The sequence below is a fragment of the Mesocricetus auratus genome, unplaced genomic scaffold (assembly GCF_017639785.1).
Source record: "Mesocricetus auratus isolate SY011 unplaced genomic scaffold, BCM_Maur_2.0 Super-Scaffold_100057, whole genome shotgun sequence".
NCBI lineage: Eukaryota > Metazoa > Chordata > Mammalia > Rodentia > Cricetidae > Mesocricetus > Mesocricetus auratus.
In genome coordinates, this window is record NW_024429233.1 from 2932705 (window position 1) to 2953637 (window position 20933).

The window sequence follows — 20933 nt, forward strand, 5'->3', positions numbered from 1 at the left end:
TCATCTTGTCTACTTCCAAAGTGATTGTACTGCAAGTATCCACAGCCCTCAGCTACTTTGGCTTTCTTTGTAGTAGCTGTGAATAAACTAACACTCTTATCTCTAACACAGTCAAAACTTTCCACTAGCTAGACATGTTGGCACATACCTATAATCCCAGTACTCAGGGAGGTTGAGAAAGAAGGATCATTTCAGTTTGAGGCCAGTCTAGACCTGTCTTAAAAACAATAAACAAGGGGAGGGAAACAGAGAGGGACCTGGAATTGACATGTGAAGCAACCTTGTTTCTAATTTAAAATTAAAAATAAATGTATATAATAAAAATAAAAATATATATATTAAAAAACAAACAAACAAAAACCTATTCACTTATAAGCAACCCTTCCTAACTCGAAAACTCTTTCTTTTCTTTTTTATGTTTCTGATACAGGATCTTACTATGTAGCCTACGCTGCCCTAAAATTTAGATCCAAGCAGGGTGTTGGTAGCGCATGCCTTTAATCCCAGCACTTGGGAGGCATAGGCAGGCAGATCTCTGTGAGTTCGAGGCCAGCCTGGTCTGCAGAGAGAGTTCCAGGACAGCCTCCAAAACAATACAGAGAAACCCTGTCTCGAAAACCCCCCCCCCAAAAAAAAGAATTTAGATCATCCTTCCTCAGCCTCCTGAATACCATCTGTGCTTTCTGCTAAGAGTTTTCTAGTTTCTACCCTGTGAAAACATTGAGTACAGGCAACATTGAATTCCTAGTTGATTTGCTGTTCTGTTTGTTGGTGGTGGTGATGTGGGGTTTTTTGTTTTGGGTTTTTTTTCCTTTTTTGGATAGTTGGTAAATTAGACTTGGTGTGAAGTCATGTTTTCTTATACTTGAAATATGCTTTTGGTGCCCATGGCTCTCTGTCACTTAAAAGAGCTCACTACTGCTGGTGTTTCTATACTTTGCCTCAAGTCCACAGCCACAAAACGGGGCAGGTCTCTAATAAAGGGAAATGGCTTTCTCTTATTCTTAGTGGATTGTCTTGGTTCTTGACTGATGACAGGAGGGATCCCTGAGGGCGGGGAGGAGCAGATGTATACATGAGCACAGTGCAGACATGTGCATGAACTATATCAATGTGCTATGCCTCTTGCCATGTCTTGTCCAGGAAAAGCAGAGACTGTAAATGTCAGCAAATGTGCTGTGGGGAGGGTTGCTAGCAAAGCAATAGGGGTTGGGCCTCATCCAGAAGTATCAGAAGCCCCTTAACTCTGAACAGAGCAAACTGAAGTGGCTCTGTTTATTGTACTCAAACCAAGGCCCACCTTGAACAGGTCAGACAGACCCTGTGTTCTCTGGGTCAAAGCCACATCTAGGAGCATGGATTTAGGATGAGAGTAGAATTTGGAATGCTACTGTGTTTGATTGTATCACATCCTGTCAAACTACAAGAATTTGTGCAGTGCCTGCCAAGGACAAGCTTTTAAAGACTGATTACTGTCTAAGAACATGAGTAAGTTGTCTCTTGGGAGGCACTACCAACCAGCATGCCACCTTTATCAGGACTGCAGAATTTAAGGCATCCCCCAGGCCTGAGCATGGAGACCTCCCCATCCTTCTCTGGTTTGCTTCCTTTTCCTGGTTCAACCTGTTGTTCTAATTCTTCTTCAAGCTCTAATTGTAAAGTAACTGTCATACCAACTTTCAGAGTTCCAGTTGGAACCCTGGAACTCAAACAGATTGGGTGTTGCTCATAGGCTGAGACCAGAGCACCCCACAACCCATTGTGTGCTTTTCACATAGAAATAAGTCATCTTGTTCTTGGACCCTACTCATGTCTGCCTTTGTCTGAAAACCAAATATAAAAAGGACAGGGAGGTTGGGCAATGAGTTCTGCAATTTTCCAGTTTGGATGAACTCTTGTCTTTCCAGGTTTGTGTGCTTCATGTCCGTTTCAATGCAGGCTGTGTGTCTGTCTGTCTTCCTGGAGGACTGCAGGATGGACATAGCCCACAAGTCTGCATTGTGAATCTACAGGTGCACACTTCTCCCTTTGTGCCCAGGATGAACCAGCAAGAATGTTGGTACCCAACACACAGGGCCCAGGGCCAGGGGCTTCTCTTGTGCTCCCTGCTTTGCCAGAACTCTGTGTGAGCTCTTGGTCCTATTGCCAGAGTGCACTTCCTCCAGACTCTTGTCATTTGCTTCCAGAGCACCCAACAGTCACACGTTTGCTTACTATAGCCTTGGCCAAGTGTCCAGGTTGTTCTCTGTACTAGGAGATGAAGTATTTATCTCTCTGTTTCAGGTGCCAATTTTTTTTATTGCTGTTCATTTTTTTTTTGAGACAGTCTCACCTTGAGCTCAGAGATCCTCCTTCCTTAGCCTCTTGAGTAGTGGGATTAAAGGCATGCATCACCACACTCATCTCTGGGTGTGCTTTGAGAGCCCAGGAGAGTTCTCAAAGACCACCTACCTCTCTTTCTCATGTCTGTTACACCAAAGTGGGAACCTCAGCAGGCACCTGGATTACTTCACCTGTGCTTTCTTTATGGGAACAGAAATTTTCTGCACCCCAACCCCTGCACATTTGGCATGACACCCTGTCTCTAACACATGTCTCCATTCAACCTGGCCTCTTTCACTTCCCAAGCACGGAGGGCTAAGATGTACAGTGATATTAGCAAAGTACAGTACTGAGTCCACTATAAAAACATAATCTTTCTGGACAGAGTCACTATCCACCAAGAAAATGATTAAATTTACAGCTCAGTTGGTGCTGATCAATAAAAATGAAATGTAGAACAGCCTGATGCATCCACCAGAAAACAGTGGTCCAAAGATTTCTTCACCAGCATGCAGCTTCATGCCAGGGTCTCTGCACATGTGGACTTTCCAAACATGAGATTTATCTTTTCTCTTAACTAAGCAGTTGATAATGTAAATGCTGAACTAGTCAAGATAGACAGAATTGTAGTACAGTAACAAGCAGATCTCCCAAAGTCACTATGTTTAAATAAGTAAGACTCATCAACTTGTAGAAGATTACAAATAGATCCATATCTATCGCCATGCACAACACTCAAGTACAAGTGGATCAAAGACCTCAACCTAAATCCAGGCATATTGAACATGATAGGACCAATACAGGCTGGTTCACAGCAGGTAAGTGCACCTCAGATCTACTGAAGGTCAGAGGGGAAGGCTGGCTCTTAGCCTACACAGTACCTCTCTCTCTTTCAGGATTCATTCTTGCTTTGTCAGCAGGCTGGGCTGGTATCCTTGTCTGCTTGTCTGCTCAGCCAGGTGTTCTGGGTTGCCTTCTATGCTGGGGGACATTCAGCTGGTGTCTGTGAAGAGAAGGCCACAGTGTCTGGCTGCAGCAGACACTGAAATTTGACAGTCATACATGGCTGTAGAAAGTCTATTTAAAAGGTTTTTTATTATTATTATCCAACTGTTATTCAGCAATATATAGTACAGTTTATAAACAACTATACCCTTGTTTTCAATCTTTATTTAAAAATAAATATTGTTGACAGAGTTTTTAATTATGATGTTTCTTTTTAATCAAAATGTTTCCAGAGAAATAATTTAATAAAGAAAAGTCCCCAAAGAAAATGTAAATTCAAAAAAATTTCTAAACACAATAATCTCCTAAAAATATTTTACTTTGTCAGAAAGGCTTTGACCCGACATTTTTTTTTACATATTATCCTCAAAGTACCTGTTCAACAGTTCGTGCAAAATGAAGATCGGAGGGAATGTGAAGAAAAGAAAAATACATTGTACATTGCTGTGGAGTACTCAGCGCCCCATGCACACTGCACAGCCTGCACTCCATCCTATTTGCAAATTTGATGCATTATTTTAAGTCTTCTAGATTTGTGTTACTTCCCCAAAAATAAGATTTATTTAGTTCTGCATGGACTTCTTCATGCTTCCCTTGGTCCCTGTGTCCATGTGGCAAGGTATTCTCCCTGGGGTGCCTGCTGAGGTTTTATTGCTGTCAGTGCCCCAGCAGTGGGTGCAGGAACTTATGCAGTGCTACCAAGAGCAGAGACAGCAGAGGGTCCGCGCTATAGCCAGGGCCAGTACCTGAAGGTAAAGAGAAAACAAGACAGTCAACTGAATTCCTAAGACCTGGAACCCTGAGGCAGACCAGAGCCAAGGGAGACTTCTCCAGGCTTCTGAAACCACAGTAGCCCACTGGAGACTGCCAAGGCTGCTTCAGTTTAAGGATGGAGCCAACTGTGGTCAGACACAAGTGGCCGTGCCCTGAGGTGGATGTGCTAACCCTGAATTAGCACCCAAAATAATAGATTTCTCAAAATGTCTCCATACTTGTCTTCATTAGACTTTGCTTATATACAGTCCCATTATCGCACTTCACCCTGTTCTCTACTCCTGTTTTGGTCTCCTTCTAGTCTGCACAATTAGACTAGTTCTGTATCTTGGTAATTGTGGCTAGTGCTAAACTGGTGTAGTAGTGCATGGTTGTGGTACACTGGCCTTCAGGCGCACACCTAGGCATGTTGTAACGGATCCAACCATTACTCTTTTTTGTCCAAAGCATTTCCCCTACTCCATAATCTAGCTTGCTCTGTCTGCAACTGTGTATGTCCATGTCTCCTTCTCTCCTTTATACAAGATCCAGTCAGAAGCTCCATGGCTCCAGCTGCCTATATGTGGACTGGTGCCGGCTCACACAGTGGAGTAAGAAGAAGGCAGGCTTTTCATGCATTCAGACTCTCCAGAGCTGCTGCTTCTGTGCACAGCCCTGACCCCGGCTAAGGCACCTATCCAGGACCCCATCCAGACACACTAGCCTTCAGATCTTAATTTCCCAGTTCGCTCTTGCCCTCCCACAAATCTGGCCACTCTGCCTCTGGCCATCAGCAGCAGAGAGAATCACAGTGCACTGATTGCTCCAAAGACTGCAATCCTCTTTTGCATGTCCTCATTGTCACACACTGCAAGGAAGATGAATGAGGGTGAGTTAATGGATGGCTAGGGGTCTGGGTGGAATTCATGGAAGCTCTTGGGCGCATGGACAAAAACAGGCTGAACAGAAGGACAGGGAATAGAGTGATACTTCTTGAGCACATAAAGCTTGGGAGACTAGCTTCAATGCCTACACTTGGTTCTTTACACTCTTGCAAACCCTAAAACTGAGGCAGGCTCAGGTGACAGAAACAAACATGAGCAGTATCTAAAAGCAGTTGTGCACAGAATTTCAGACCATCAAGATATGCAGCAGCCAGAGAAGTGGCCAATGGACATGTAATCCAGGCTGGGTAGAATTGTGAGCATAGGAGAGGAAAAGAGAGGTATAAACTTGCCTTCAAGTCCCCCCTTGGCTGGTACTGGCACTATTACAGTCTCACTTGCTTAAGGTTAAAAGTTTGCATACCAAGGACATAGCTCAGTTGTCCATAGTGTGCACAAAGCTCTGCATTCAATCCCCATTACACAAAAAGCAGCTTGATACTCTGTGCTAGGCTGGAAGTGGAAGTTTCAGGGACAGGAGGATCTCATGGTGACTGCCTAAGGCGATGCCTATGGAGGGTAGAGACCAATACCTGTGGGGTCTCCAATGCTGGATGCCTGCTTGGGGGCCACAGGGGTTCCTAAGCCTAGCCCTGTTGCTAAGAGCCCCCTCCATCTCTCTGGGTCCTATAGCAAATGTCATAAAATTAGTATGTGTCTGGATGGTGTCACTAGGCTGGGCTTTAAGCAGTTTCATAGAGGCAGGCTGCAGAAATGGACACAAGAAGCCTTCCTCCTCTCCAGCATGCACATCCTGTGATAGTGTCCCCCACGTGATTTGTTATAGACAGTGGAATATCATCGGGGAGAGGTAAAAGTTTACAGATGGGTATGAACTTTAGGAAGGAACTGTCTAAGCCTCAGTCAGCCTGCTGAAGAATGAGGGTCATGAGATATCCTAGGTAAGGTCCCTTTAGACCAATCAACCCCCAAGTGAACTGGCACCAACTGCCTAGATAAGCCCAACAGAGACCAAGTGAGAACCTTCCCAGATGAGCCCAGACAAATCATCATGTTAAGTAAATGACTGTGGTGGTTTAAAAGAAAATGGTCCCTAAAATGATGGCACTATTAGGAGGTGTGACTTTGTTGGAGTAGGTATAGTCTTGGAGGAAGTGTGCCACTGTGGAGGCAGGCTTTGAAGTCTCATAGATGCCCAGTGTCTCAGTTCACTTTCTGTTGCCTTTGGGTCAAGATGTACATTTCTCCAGCACCATGTCTGCCTTCACACTGCCATTCACTGAGCCACCATGAGTATAATAGACTAAACCTCTGAAACTGTATCTCAATTAAATGTTTCCCTTTATAAGAGTTGTGGCCATGCTGTCTCTTTACAACAATAGAAACCAAAGACAATGACCATAATGTCACACCAAAATCACTGAGTTTTAAGGTCCTCTGTCACACAGGAAAAGATATCCCATATAATATATAAAGAAAAGCAGCCAGATAGTCAGGGTCATGCAAGCAGAAAGCACAGGTTTCAGAAAAGGCTAGTGTTCGACACACTTGCAATCCTAGTACTCAGGAGGTTGAGGCAAGATGATCAGCCTGGGCTACATAGTAAGATCTTTTTCAAAAACAAAGAGAAAACAGTTCTAAGAATATATCTCAGAGAGACAGCACTTATCCAAATATACAGGGCCTTGAATTTGATCCCCAGCACCACATATACGTAACATTTTAGGGCTGGCTGGGTAACTCCGCATGCAGAGACACTTGCTTGAAAGCCTGACCACCTGTGTTCAGTCCTCAGAACTCACATAAAAGCAGGAGAGCACCAACTCCATTAGCAAAACTTTAAAAGGACTGTCTTATCTGAACAGGCTGAAGAGATAATTTTGTGAATGTCCTCCCAAGAGAGAACTTTTCCAACATGGGTGAACTGTCTCCTCATCTACTTTTTAAAACACCCTTGCATCTTGATGACCAATAGAGTCACATCCTTTGAGAGAGTCCTGGTGTGATGTCTAGCACTGGGCCTCCTCTACATCTGTGGCCTGAGTCCCTACCTCCCTGTCTCCCAGAGGCAGCCAGAACTTCTCACTGCAGTCTTGTCTTACAGGTACAACTCAGCTTAAGCCTTTGGGCATAAATGGACAATGATAGGTGGGTATGGTTGGCTCAGCGGGGATGGACTCACTGCCATACTTCATGGTCTCTTTTCTGATATTCCTAGAGCATGGTGCTGGACAGACAGGCTGGCATGCTGAAGAGATCAGAATGCTAACAGCATCTTCATCTGTTTCTTCCCTTGTGGAAGTGAGTCAAGAATAGTGCTGGAGTGTACACAAGTGTATTAGTCATGATAAAGCAGGAGTTTCAGGCAGCCTGGGAGGTGAGAGAAGCCAGAAAAATGACTGATTCATCTTCACCTTAAGCCAGTTCAAACTGCTTTGCTGATCATTCTTGATGAAACTGAAGTGTGTGAGACTCCAAATCAGGTGTGGTGGCACATAATCCCAGCACTTAGGCAGAAAGATTGTAAGTTCCAGGTCAGCCTGGACCACATACTAAGACCTGAGACCATGTCTGGGGAAGGGGATGGAATGAAAGAAGGGAGGGAGAAAATGGGGAGTAAAAGAAGTAGGAAAATGGAGGACAGTTGGGAGATGCAGGTAAATAAAATATAATAACTAAGAACTGGAAAGAATACAATGGATGTGTGCATGCTTATGTGCACACTCACACATGCACAAATGTGCATGCACACACATCTCAGTACAAGCAGCTTGTGCCTCAGAAATTCACTATTTCTATTTATTCAGCACCAAAAGAATTCTAAAGCCCTGGAAGAAAAGTGCAGGGAATTGTTGAAGCCATTTAATGTTCTGAGAAAAAAAGGAGGCTGTAAGGGCTCACAGAACAAAGCTTTGTACCCAGGTAGAAATGTCATTTGGGGAGGTGTTAGAAAACAGGTGGTCCTGATTGGAGGAAGAAGGCACTTGCAATGTGTCTTGTGCCCTCTCTTTCCTGTGCATATGAGTTGAAGAGTCTCATACCACCATATGCTCCCACCATGATGCTGTGCCTCACTATAGGCCCCAGGCAACAGAGCCACGGACAGAAGCCTCATTAAATGGAGCCAAAATAAAAATTCCTCCTTCTACGTTATTCATATTGGCTATTTTGTCACAGTGACACAAGTATGACTAACACAGAGGACCCTGTGAGGGTGGCATTGGTATCCACATGTACCTAGGGTCTAGAGTATCTGGTCTATGTGGAGGGCTGAGGAACTTCTGACCCAACCACCTGATTCCTGATTATGCAGACTGAGAGCTGTGCCAGGGTTGAGGAGGGCTGGCCTTGCTCAGCAGCTTGTACACACACACACACACACACACACACACACACACACACACACACCATTCAGCCAGGGGTTTTTCAGGGTTGCTCGCAGACTGCAGTTTTTAGTTTTTCAAACCTGAGAAGTGTAACTAGAGTTATGATATTTTGGGGTCAGAAAGCTGGTTCTGGTCCTGGTGGCCTGAGTGGGATGGAGCTCATTTTGCAGGTTGGTTCTGCAGGCTTTGCCTGTTTGTGCCTCCCTCTGCAGAACTGTGCAGAATGGGGACACATAGAGTACAGGCAGGCTGGTATTATCCCATCTCTCATGGGCAAAGCCATCCCACCCTTGAGCCTGGCTGTGATGTCAGGAGGACCCCTGGAGGGTATATTTGCAGCTGGGCCCAATTCTATTGAGCACACTATGGTCACCAAAGGCTGCTGTGTACTTTGTGAAGTTTTTGAACAAAGAGTTCTTGATGAAAACGGTTAGGGAGTCAAGCCATGTATGCTGGATGGGTCTTTTGAGTACTCATATTCAACAGTATTGCTTTCTCTTTTTGTAGACGAAAGGGCTGCCCCAGAAGTAAGCTTGACCTAGAACCTCCACTCAAAGCTGGAGGGAGCCCACCCTTTTTAGGAGAGTTTTTACCCACTGTCTCCCCTCACATGCTTGAGGACCCTGCTCTTCCAGCTGCACCTGTGCTCTCTCTGAGAGCAGCAGACCTACCCATCCCCCACCTCCAGAAGAGAACAAAGGACATGAGCAGCATCTTGGCCAAGGTCAATGCCACACATCATCCCTTTTCTACATATCATCCTGAAGCCTCAGCCAGTGCCTGAGTCTGTCACTATAGAAAACTATCCTTCACCCTTCATCATGATTCCCCACCTCCCCCACTGCCTGCCTCTCTGGTTGTAAACCCTATCTTCTGCAGAACCTATGGACAAAGTGAGGAACAAAGTGGCCATCTGAAGACGGCCACAGAAGGGTGCAAAAAGAAACAGTAAATTCAAACCTGACATGGAAATTGGGAAACTCCTATAATAAACAAATAGATTTTGGAAAGGCCCAAGCACCAGCACCCCTGCTTCTACTTTTCCACTGAGGCAATCTGCCCTTCTCAGCAGGAATCTCCAAGTCCTTGCCCTCCTGACTCCCAACGCAGACCCAGGTGAGCTGTCAGCAGATTCCTGTACAGTCTTTCTCATTAACACCCATCCCCACACCCTGCCATTTGCTGATATCCAAGTTCACATTGTGTGAGCCAGCTCTGGCTCAGAACTAAGGAGGAGTCTGGTTTGGATCCCACTAGGTCTGTGCTCAGCTGTGCCATGGGCAGGGGCAGGTCCCTTCCCTGACATGGAGCTGGCCCTCCTGGCAAGCTCAGTTCTCAGTTCTCCCTGGTGGACTCTACATGGGTCCAACTTGCTGCAGAGTGGGAAGATGGCACCATGCAAGGCTGCTTCCCCTGTTGACATTTTAATTAAAGCCTCTTTATCTAAAGGGAGCCAATGAGGAACAATTTGAGCACTGAAGGAGTTTGTTTGGGTGGAATTCATTTCTGCCATAAAATTAATGTGTGCTGGTAAGTGGAGCAAAAACTAGAAGCAACTAAATAATGCTGTTGGGTTTTAAAAGAAATAGATATCTCTTAGAGAAAAGGTTGGCATGGGACCTGGAGACATGGGCTGCAGTTGAGATGTGTGCCTATGCCTTGCTGGTGGCTTCCTGATCACTCATCCTACCCAAGACTATGAGGTTTCTTCCTTCAACAAATTCCCCTAGCACCCCCCACCCACTTTACTCATTGGGAGGAGCCTAACTGCTACTAGAGTATTTGAGACACTTTTTATTACTGTGGCAAAATACATGAATGAATCAACCCACAGGAGGAAAGATTCCCTTTGGCTCATGTTTCCAGGGGGTGTCAGGCCACGGTCTCCTGGCTCACTGCTCTGGGGCTGTAGGAGGTAGAACATCATAGCAGAAGAGCACAGTGAGGAATTCTGCTCCCCTCACGGCAGCCAGAAACAGAGAGTGGGGGAAGGTGAGACACACCCTACAACGCCTCCAGCCTTGCTTCTCCTCTTCCTAGCAAACCATTCAGCTATGAATTCAGCAATGGATTAATTCAGTGATAGGGTTGTCTATGTCTCAACAATGCCATTATCTAGAGACTAAACCTCCAACTCATGAACGTTTTCATGTCTTATCCAAATAGGTTAATGAGTTCAGCCATGTGGTTGAGTCATTCCTCTATGGCAGCTTAATGCTGACCTCAGTATTCTGAAACCTTTTTCTCCCTGAATACCTGAATTGCTTCTTGCATGTACTTGGGGAAGGCATCCTAAAGTGCAAAGCTTTGGGCAGATTCCCACTGAGCCACTAGCTCAGTGCCACCATAAGAACCTCTCTTGATTGTCTCAATAGTTCCATACTGCCAGCCATGTACGATGGTCCACTGTCTTTGCCAGCACCCAGGGTTGGTCTGTAAAATGACTAACCAGTACCTCTATTTCTCTTGGATTGATCCATTCCTTATGTCTGAACTTCATTTTGCCTCCTCCAGGAAGCCTACCTCAGTCACCAAGGCACCAGGCACTAACATCTCCATCCATGTGGCCTGGAGCTTGTTGGGTAGCCCAGATTAATCTGGTAATCCTCCTTCCTCAGGCTACTGAGTGCTGGAATTACAAGTTTGTAGAGCACCACACCCTGCTAAGTGATACTTTAAAACCAAACCTCACAAAACAAAAAACCACATTCGTTTTAGAATGGAGAAACTGAGGTCCAATAATGAGAAGTAATTTGCCCAAGGCCCGAGAGTTACAAATTAAATTATAGGCCATGCAGTTTGTTTTGAGCTTCACATCAACAGTGGGCAGTGTCTAGGACCAGCCTACCCCAAATGGCTCATGGGCTACATTTACATCAAGGTACCAGTAATTGTCTATCTGTATCCCAAGTTTAATGGGAAGTCCTCTGTTTTTATTTGATACAGATAAAAGTTACACTGAGGTCAGCTGTGCTGACTAACCCAGGCAACCTAGCTCCTGTCCACACTGTAGACTATAGCCATCACCTATGCCTCTCCTAGGACCGAAATACAGGAAGTCATTTTTCCTACGGTTCACAGCTGGAGCCCTGCTCTAGGTTGGTTCCAAAGTGGGAGTAAGGAGGTGTTTCCTTCACAATAACTTATTTTCATTGTTTTTTATTGTTTTGTGCTAATTGTACAGAACAATGGGTTTCATTTAACATTTTCTGCATTTCTGGGGTTGTAACTCAGGAGCTTGTACAGGACAGTGCTCTACCACTGAGCCACATCCCCAGCCTCTCTCTCACCAGTGGATTCTATCACTAAGCCATGTTCTCTCCATGTTCATTGTGGCATTTTTCACACATGCATATAACACACTTTCTTGGATGGCCAACTTACCAGCATTTTTATTTCAGAATGGGATCTTGCCCCCAAAGGATCCTTTTGTGGAATCAATTACAGTGCTGAGTGATCAGGCCCTTTCTCCACATCAGATGGCTGTGAGCAGTGGGCCACCAGAAGCCCTAATTACAGTGGGCATGAAGGATGGTCAGCAGCTGCACATGCTGAGACTGCCTCTCTGTGTGGGGGCCAGTTCTCATCTGGGGGATCCCACACCCAGTTTGCTTTGGTTTAATAATCTTCGGGGGCCATGGAGTATTAATAGGCACCTGAAATATCCTCAGTGCCTAGAAATGTACTCTACCTTTTTTGAGAATTCTCCCTGTGACCAGATCACAGTGGCCTTAGGAGGTAGAACCTGTTTTTCCCTTTTGTGGGTGAGTCCTAGAGTTAGTGACATGCCTGCTATGGCACAGCTGTGGAGTGCTGGTAGAGTTGTGGCCAGTGACTTCCTGGTATCTGTGAGTTTTCAAGTTTCCTAGCTGCTAGAACCTCTTCTGAACCCTCTTCGGGAGAAAGACTTTACCCACCTCTTCCTCCAAGCAGATCAAGTTCCAGGCAAGGTGGACTCTCAAATGGAGGCTAGTTGTGTGTACTTGTTTCTCCTGCCCCCTTGCCTCCAGGAAGGCTACTTTCATTGTCAGGGTTCTCGAGTATACCAACCTTCCCTTGTTGAGCCCAGAGGTTCCCACAGATTACTTCAGGATATGTCTGCCTCTGGTGGATATTGCTCCCGTACTGCCCCCTTGAACAGCTTCTCACCATACCAACTCTCATCTGGACACAGCCTCATTTAGTTACATCCTCCATGCCCCTCACCCACCTGTCTTTCTACTCCCAGAAGTTCCTTTCAGGCATCAGGTTAGAGACTGCCCTTGTCTAAAGGACTCTAGAGCAAGGCTGTATGTGGGCAGCTGTGGGTGTGCTTGCTTTCTGATACGCTTGTCTTCTGCCAGGCCGTGAGCCAAACTGTGACTCAGCTATGTGCCTCCCTGTCTCTGCATACTGCCTGTGCTGTGAGATTCAGTGTCTGTGGGGTGAATGGTTAAACACTCTCACATGCCCCCACTGTCCACTGTGTAGCAGTGACCAGATGCTCCATACACAGCCTCCACCTGGGGCTAAGAACCTATCCTGGATCCCGAGGGAGTCAGGCTTAGTAACCTGACCTTCTAACTGACTGACTTAGATATATCTCTCATGCACATGTCCTCAGACTCAGATAAACTTTTTCTTTCACTCATTTCTTCCTTAATGCAACATGCCTTTTTGAAAGCTGTTCCAAGACCCTTCCAGAAAAGTCACTGCATTGATGTGTGCAATATATTTGTGGATTTTGTCTATTTCCTAATATATATGTATTATAATAAAGTATATATACATTATATGTATATAAAATCTGTGCACATATTTTACATGTAATTTGGACCACATCAACTGTTTGAATATATTTAAATTATAAAATGGTTTTCTCAAACTAAATACTACATGAAACCAAAATATAACCACCAGAAATCTGGCAAGGGACCAAGGCATCTCAGTGGTGTAACACCTGCCTAGAATCCACCAGTAAGGAGCTAGGGGTGTAGTTCAGTGGTACAATGCTTGTCCAGCCCAGAATGTGCAAGGCTCTTGATCCCTAGTACTACAATAAATAAACATGCAAACATAAATGTAATTACTAAAAATAGAACCAAATGAAGCTGGCAGTGCTTAGCAGTTTACGTGGTTTCAAGGAACGCGGTTTGGGAACACTTGTTCCAGGTCACCTGAGTCTACTTCCCAATGTGAAATGTGGACTTGAGGATTCTGCAGTGCACATGTGCCCATTACACTGACTGGGGAGTGGAGCTATGGTGATAGATAAGTGAGTCTGACCCTCTCTGAACTCTCCCACCTAGCCTATTTCCATTCAAGTTGTCTGGTCTTCTTTTCTCCTGTTCTGTATTCATGGTCCTTGAGTCAGAGTGTTCAAGCTTTCCCTGGATCAGGCACAGAATGAATGAGCTCTCAATGGTTGCCCATTGGAGGCTGCTAAAAAGAGGTCTGGGCCCCAGTCACCCTATACTTCTCCTCAGATCCAAGCCTAACAAGAACCTAGCATGTGGTATTGGTCTCAGGACAGAGAAGAGGGTTAGCCCTGTGACCAGAACTATCAGCTTTATCAGACCTGTTTTCCATCTTCAGCCTCCCTGTTTTCTGTTTCAGGGATGCCTGCATATTGTTTCTCACTGAGAACTTTCCTTTAGAAATATAATTTTGTCAAAATGGTTAATGCATTTTAATTGTCATAGAATAATGCTTGGAAAATTCTATAACACATGCTCATTAAATAAAATTAGTATCAAGAAACTTCCCAGGATGTGTCATACATTAAAATATGACTCTAGAATAAAATACATCATGAAATAACAGCTCTGTGTGCTTTCTTGTTACAATAATCTTTAAAGCAAATACAGTTAGTTACTCATCCACTCACCTGGAGACTGTCTATCTTTTAATGTCTGAAGAGACAAACCTACAATATCTTTTAATGACCATCACCAAGTCTGGGGCCAGGCTCTGTTCCCCAGATAACCGAGTGTGCACTCATGGGAGAGTGCACCATACCTGTTTCAGAAGGCTGAGGAACTCAGACAGCTGGAGGCAATCTGAGGACAACTGTGCCCCAGCTGTGTGCATCATATTGTTCTACCCCATGCTTCAGAGGTAGGCACAGAACATGGACTAGCATGGCATTGTGATTATACTACTGTCTAGGACCTTTCTTTCTATGGCATCTTTCCTGATACATGTTCCAGAAATTCCTCACTTAAACATATGACAGTTGCAACCCACCATTCTTGCAAGGTTCACCTGGTCCTTAACTCAAACATCTTCCTACCAATGTTTTATCCACAAATCCAATTGTCTTTTTGTCTATACCCATTCCCACAACCTCTTTCCATCTACCCAGCAGCTACTTTACCCATCCATTTTTTAACCCACTCATCCATCCATGTATAGCCAGCCACCCATGTCCCCTTTCACTTCCTCTAAGATCATTACCCATTGTAACAGCTTGGATTTGAAATCCCTCTGCCCCAAAGGCTCACACATTGAAGGTTTGGTCATTAACTGGTAGATCCATTCATTGAGAGGTGACTGGATCTGATCAGTGGGTTACTCCATTGAGAGATTCATAAATTTGATGGTATTATTGGGAGGACATGGACATCTTTGGGGGTGGAGTCTGGTTAGAGTTAGGCCACTGGAGATTTGTTTTGGAGGACTCCATATTGTGCAGGTCTGGTTCTTTGTTTCCTCGCTGACATGAAGTGAGCAGTGGTGCTCTGACATATGCTCCTACCATGGTGCTCTGTTCCACTTTGGATCTACAGGTAACTTTGGAAACCATGAACCCCAAACAAACTTTCCTTTATTTAAATTGTTGTTCTGTGTTGGGTATTCTGTTGTAGTACAGAAAAATACAAACTACTCCTTCTATTCATTTACAAATCTCTCTTCCACATTTTACTACCTACTAATTTTTCTTTCCAGTCTTGATACATACATCCATCTATCCATTCCCCTACCTACCCACCCACCTGTCTTCTCATCCACCCACCTCACCATCCCTTTCCACTCATTCCATTCTCCTGCCAATCATTCTATCCACCCATATTTCCTCGTGATCATCCTATCTCATGTCCACCCATTCACACACCCTTCCCTCAGCTCACCCGTTGCACCAGCAACTTGCTTTTCCATCCACCCCCCCCATGCAGGCATCCTTCTACCTGTTCATTTAACTAGCCCACACACTGTCCTCTCTTGGCACTGTCTTCCCCCAGCTACACTGCCTGTCTCTGTCTCCACACTGTGGCTGGAGCCATCATCCCCAGAGGATCCTGCCTTTTTCCACCCCGTTTGCTCTCATCCCACAGCCTTCAGAGAAAAGCAAAATCCCTGAAGTCTTACTTGTTTGTCTTATTTAACCAATGAACTTTTTCTGACTTCTTGCTTTCTTTGCAGAGACAGACTAACCCTCTGTCAGGCCTTTGAATTTCCTGGCTATATGACATCACAGGGCATTTGTACATGTTATCTGCCCTTCCTGGAAGTCACTACCCTCTCTCCTTACATTGTCAACTTAAAAAACAGTTCTTTTTGTGGTGGGAGGAAATCTCAGTGATTCATCCCATGGTTTTGGTGTCTCCTTTGTCCCTCAAGTTTGGTGTCCGTCGAGTTATGTTTCTTGTATTACTTGCAGCAATTACCAGCGCATATCCTGGCATGGGATTCAATTAGACCATATGACACTCCCGGCACACACACTCCACTACTAATCTACAATCCCAAGTCATAAAATAGCCCCTCTTCACCAGCAGTGGCACCCTGCATCCAGGAATGGCGGTTTCCCAGATGGGGCCTTTAGTCCTCTACCCACACTACCTCACCATAGCCCACCATGTCCTTATGCAGACCTAGCCCCATTTCAAGTTCTTCTTCTATATCAACTGACCACAAGCAAATAGAGACAGCTGTCAAGGGCTCAGTGCTGGAAGTAAGGTATGGGAGTAGCATACCTCTAAGACCTCCATTTGTAACTGACACCATAAAGGACACAAACCTAGAGGGCTACCAAGTTTGGTAATTTTCAAATATGTAAGCTCCAAAATAGAAAACAGGGAAAATCACAGTTGTTTTGATTGGAGAAGGAATGATGTACTGGAATGTTCTGTGTTGTGTCTTCCTGTTCCTTCTCAATCCTCATAGAAGGTCCCAGAGACATCTATACAAGGATTCCTTAATCTCTCAGAATCGATTTCTCCCTTTCTCCCTCTCCTTCCCTTTCCTGAGTCTCATGGTGTAGATTTCTCTAGCTTTGAATCCTAAATCCTCCTTCCTTAGCCTGCCCAGTGCTGGGATTATACAAATGTGCACCACTATGCCTCTAAGGTTTCCTCAACTCAAAATTACCAACCAAACCCAAATATGGTAGCTCACATCAGCACCAGGGAAGAAAAGGCTGTGAGAGCCTGCCTCAAACAGTATTACATCCCTTAAACAAGAACAACCTCTCATCTTATATGTGTGAAGGCAGAGGTCAAAAGGGAAAATGGTGGCCAGGTCACACAATGATGGTACAAGGCTCCAGTTATCTCCCTGTCTAATTTACCTTCTAGGACAGTGCTGTGCCTACTGAGAGATCCCCTAACCTTGAAGTTCTGAGTTCCTTGAGGTCAGTGAACGACGATATTGGGGAAAAGGAAGAGGTACTTGCCTTTCCTGTTTATGTTCAGAATGTACACGCTACACCTACTCTAGCTTCTCAATAGCTGCTGGTTTGGTCTTCTTGGGTTAGCCTAGACTGAGTTTTAGTGGCTAAAGAAACACCCAGGCTGAAAGGAGGAGGCCCTAGAAGACACTGGAGTAGACTGGGATGGAGTGAGAATGAGAAATAGCAGAATTAGGGGTCTGACACCTCCCTCCCACTTGTCCTTTCCCTCTTTCTCTTCCTTTGAGCTCTAGCGTTCCTCTAACAAGTTGCTAGAGTACAGGGGGCTATACCAGACTGCCCTCTAACTCCAGTGCTCTACCTGACCTTTCTACTTATGTGACTCTCTTTCCGCTTCCAGGGCTTGATCAGCTACCCCCTTCAAACCATGTTGACTCTCTAAAGAATTAACTTCAAACACAATAGGCACTTCTGTGTGTTTGAAAAGATGATGCCTGAAGAGAAGAGGAGTTGAACTTCCTTCTGACCTGGCTCACAACTCCCTTCCAGTTACTATCCTCAGTTATTCCCCCTTGGGTGTCTTCAGAGGTGAACAGGGCAGGAGCCACCATCTACACTCTGCAGATGTGAGACTGGGTAGCTTGCAGCAGTCAGCTCACTACACTCCCGTGGCCTCTCTGGGACTGAGACCCTTTATCTCAGGGCCTCTACCTTTAACTTCTCTCTAAAGATAAAGCCCTCCTCTCCCAACATTCCTAGCTACCAAATGTCTTCCTCTGGGACTTCCTCTAACATGAAACCCATTACAGGGGATTTTAACTTTGGATGCATGGGTTAGTTTCCCTGTAGGATTCCCAGACCTCACTGGCTATATTCAAATTGTGTTCATGGTATATAGAGCTGTCTCTACATATAAAGATTCTGGTGGACATTGGTTGGTTGAATGAATGAATAAACAAACTAGCTCCAGGCCTAATGAATACAGAACAGTGGACATATAGAAGCAATACCCTTCATTGCACTGGCTAGGGTGGATACTCAGCTAGGCTCACACTCTAGAACAGAGAAAGGAGCCCAGAGACTATATAAGGAAACTTCGAGAAGCTCAAGTTTCAGGTGAGGCCATTGATTACTAGGTCTTGGACACCATCCTCCCAACTACCATCTATTCTGACCCACCATTACAGCTATCTAAACATTAGAACATAGCTTTCCCCTCAGGTGGGGTGTCTCTCCCTTGACCCTGCCCAGTGCCAGATCAGGAATCACATCTCCAGTCCTGCTGTTACATTAGCTTCCCTCCCTGAGCTTACTGAAGATCTTTCCTCTAGGCTAAGTGACCATTTGCACATTTTAATAAGTTTCTATAAAGAACTGACATTTACAGCCAGGCAGTGGTGGCACATGCATTTAATTCCAGTACTGGAGGGGAGGGGCAGAGGCAGGTGGATCTCTGTGAGTTCAAGGCCAGCCTGGTCTACAGCTAGTTCCAGGACTGCTAAGGCTATTACACAGTGATACACTCTATCTCAGAAAAAAAGAAGATTCATCTATGGGTGATAAAACAAGGGTCAGTTGAAGGAAGTGCTCTCTATCCAGTGCAGTCCAGCACCAGGAAGTAGGCCGTGCTGGGTGTGTCTTCAGTGGCTTTCTGTGCCACTCAGGCTGATGTGGACCTGAAAGAATGGGACATGGGAAAGGATCCTGCCTTATGGTTCCTGTGCAGTCCATTCATACTCCCAGCACCTCCTGGCTGAAGCATCTTTGTTCTGCATTCTCACTTGTCCCTGGGTGCCCTGTGAGTTCTTATTGGCAATCTCTGGGCACAGATGCCACATTGAGAAACACGGGCAGATTCCTGTACTCAAACCAGGATGCAGGAATACAAAGCAGACCTGAGCCTGGGAAGGTGGCCTGGAACCTATCTATCACCAACACATCCACCACAAGGCATAGTGCTTCCCAATGCAAAGTGGTTTTGAGCTGCTCTCCCAGGAAATGTCAGGCCTCTCCTATCCAATAATCCAGGCCTTCCCTCAAGGTAGCTCTGTGGTTACCTGCCTGAGTGGGGGGTCTTCTCCTTCTGTTTCCATATGCCATGGAGAGATAGTCATCTCCTGCTGCATAACCCAGTTGTCCCTCCAACCTTGGCTTCCTTGCTCCTTGGCCCCTCTTGTAAAGAGAAGCTTTTTCCTTATACAGCATCGAATATCGTTAGACCCTCTTATCAATGGCACCCCACAACTGGCAGCACAGAAGCAAAGCACAAGTACAGGTAAGGCTTTCCCAAGGAACTACTCTGGCATAGCCAGCCCTACAGCGGACCAACTAGGATTGGAGATTCAGTTTTCTAAAGGAGATGAGAGACTTGGCAAAATTCTTCTTGCTCAACTATGGAGCTCAACTCATAAAAAACAACCCCAGACAGGCAGGGATGATTACACGGTATCCACCTCATTTCCTACCCACCCTTCACAAATGGTAGAGAGAATAACAGCTCCTGAGCCATTTGCAGATGCTCCATAATTTCTTTACTGAAGCTCCACCAGCTTCTCCAAGCTTCCTTCCACCATCATTTGTTCCATGAAGGTTAACTGGTGTATAGGAGAGAGAGGGGGCTCATGAGATAAATCTCACACTGAGGTTCCTAGCTTGTTGGATAATCTAAACACTTAATGCCATTCCCACATAAACTTTTAGATTACAGGAATCAACATCTCCTAGTGTTTCCTAGATATTGGGCTCTGTGCTTGGTAAACATCCCATGATGGCTGATCTTCACCATTGACTTGAGTGCATTTGGAAGTTCCTGGGAGACTGTGTCTGTGTGTGCACTTCCAAAAAGGAGTAATTAGGGGAAGAAGATCCATCATGATTGTGGGTGGTTAAAGGTCTCAATGAGATACAGAAGGACAGCTGAGTACAAGAATCCCCCTACTCTGCTTCTCCACCCACCATGAAGAACTATATTAGTTACTTTTATATGCTGTAATAAAACACCATAATCAAGGCAATTTATAGAAGGGTTAATTTGGGCTTATGGTTCTAAAGGATTAGAGTCCATGCTGATGAAGTGGAGGCAGCAAGGCAGCAGGAACTAGATGCTGAGAGCAGAAGCTGAGAGTACATATCTCAATCCATAAGCAGGGAACAGAGAGTAAACTGAGGGTGGAGAAGGTCGCTGAAACCTCAAAACCCTCTCCATGACAGACATCCTCCAGCATAGCCACACCTCCTAAACCTACCCAAACACCACTTCCAACTGGAGATCAAACATTTAAATGTTTGAGCCTGTGAGAGTTATTCTCCCATTACATGAACCAATGCCTCTGAAATTGAGCCAAAACTAAATCCTTCCTTGTTCCATCAAGTGTTTCATTCATCTAATTATGAAAATTAACAGATGACTTCCTCTGATGCAGTCGGCTTTCCTCCAGCCTGGGACCTGGTTCCACACAGAGGAGGGAACTTGCTCATGGCAGTGACAATGTGAAGATTCCAACCCACAAAGGTGGACATTATCAGGAGGAAATGTACTACTTATGAAAGGCAAGTTGTATAATGTGACTGGGTCATTGAACCTCCAAGGTCCAGAAGTAGAATTTGTTGGCACTCAAACCTGGGTTTGCCTGAAGATGAGTAAGCTGAACAGTGGGAATGATTAAAATGTCAGAGAAACCAATGATGTGGTCACATGTGATAGTCGCTGTCTCTCCTCCCAAGCTATGCTAACATTTATTGGGTTTGTGCTTTGAGTCTACAAGGATGCGTAGCATGGGGGCATGCCAGAGAACATTCTGACCCAGGTCCTTCTCCTGCCCTTACTCTCCAACAGCACAGGGTAGACAGTTTGGTGCTGGTAGGACATGTCCTGTCGACCATCAGCCTTCAAAGACTCATGAGTGGTCAAAACACTATGACAGTCCTCTGACAGGGTAACCACTTCTGAGATGG

At 45.2% G+C, this 20933-nt stretch overlaps 2 protein-coding genes across 3 annotated transcripts in view; both read right to left on the minus strand.

Moving 5' to 3' along the window:
* The window catches only part of LOC101828508 (uncharacterized protein C2orf78 homolog), a 33943-nt gene extending 30122 nt beyond the window's left edge, over positions 1 to 3821 (minus strand). The window contains exons 1-2 of the mRNA XM_040736497.1: positions 3703 to 3821; positions 3204 to 3325 (exon numbers count right to left, since the gene is read on the minus strand). Of these exons, the coding sequence (XP_040592431.1) occupies positions 3204 to 3225 (22 nt within the window). The 5' untranslated portion in view covers positions 3226 to 3325; positions 3703 to 3821. The remainder of the gene's footprint in view (positions 1 to 3203; positions 3326 to 3702) is intronic.
* Vstm2b (V-set and transmembrane domain containing 2B) overlaps positions 3520 to 20933 on the minus strand; it is a 28652-nt gene continuing 11238 nt past the window's right edge. For both annotated transcript variants that reach the window (XM_040736499.1, XM_005085155.4), the window contains exon 6: positions 3520 to 4073. In XM_040736499.1, the coding sequence (XP_040592433.1) occupies positions 3985 to 4073 (89 nt within the window). In that variant the 3' untranslated portion in view covers positions 3520 to 3984. The remainder of the gene's footprint in view (positions 4074 to 20933) is intronic.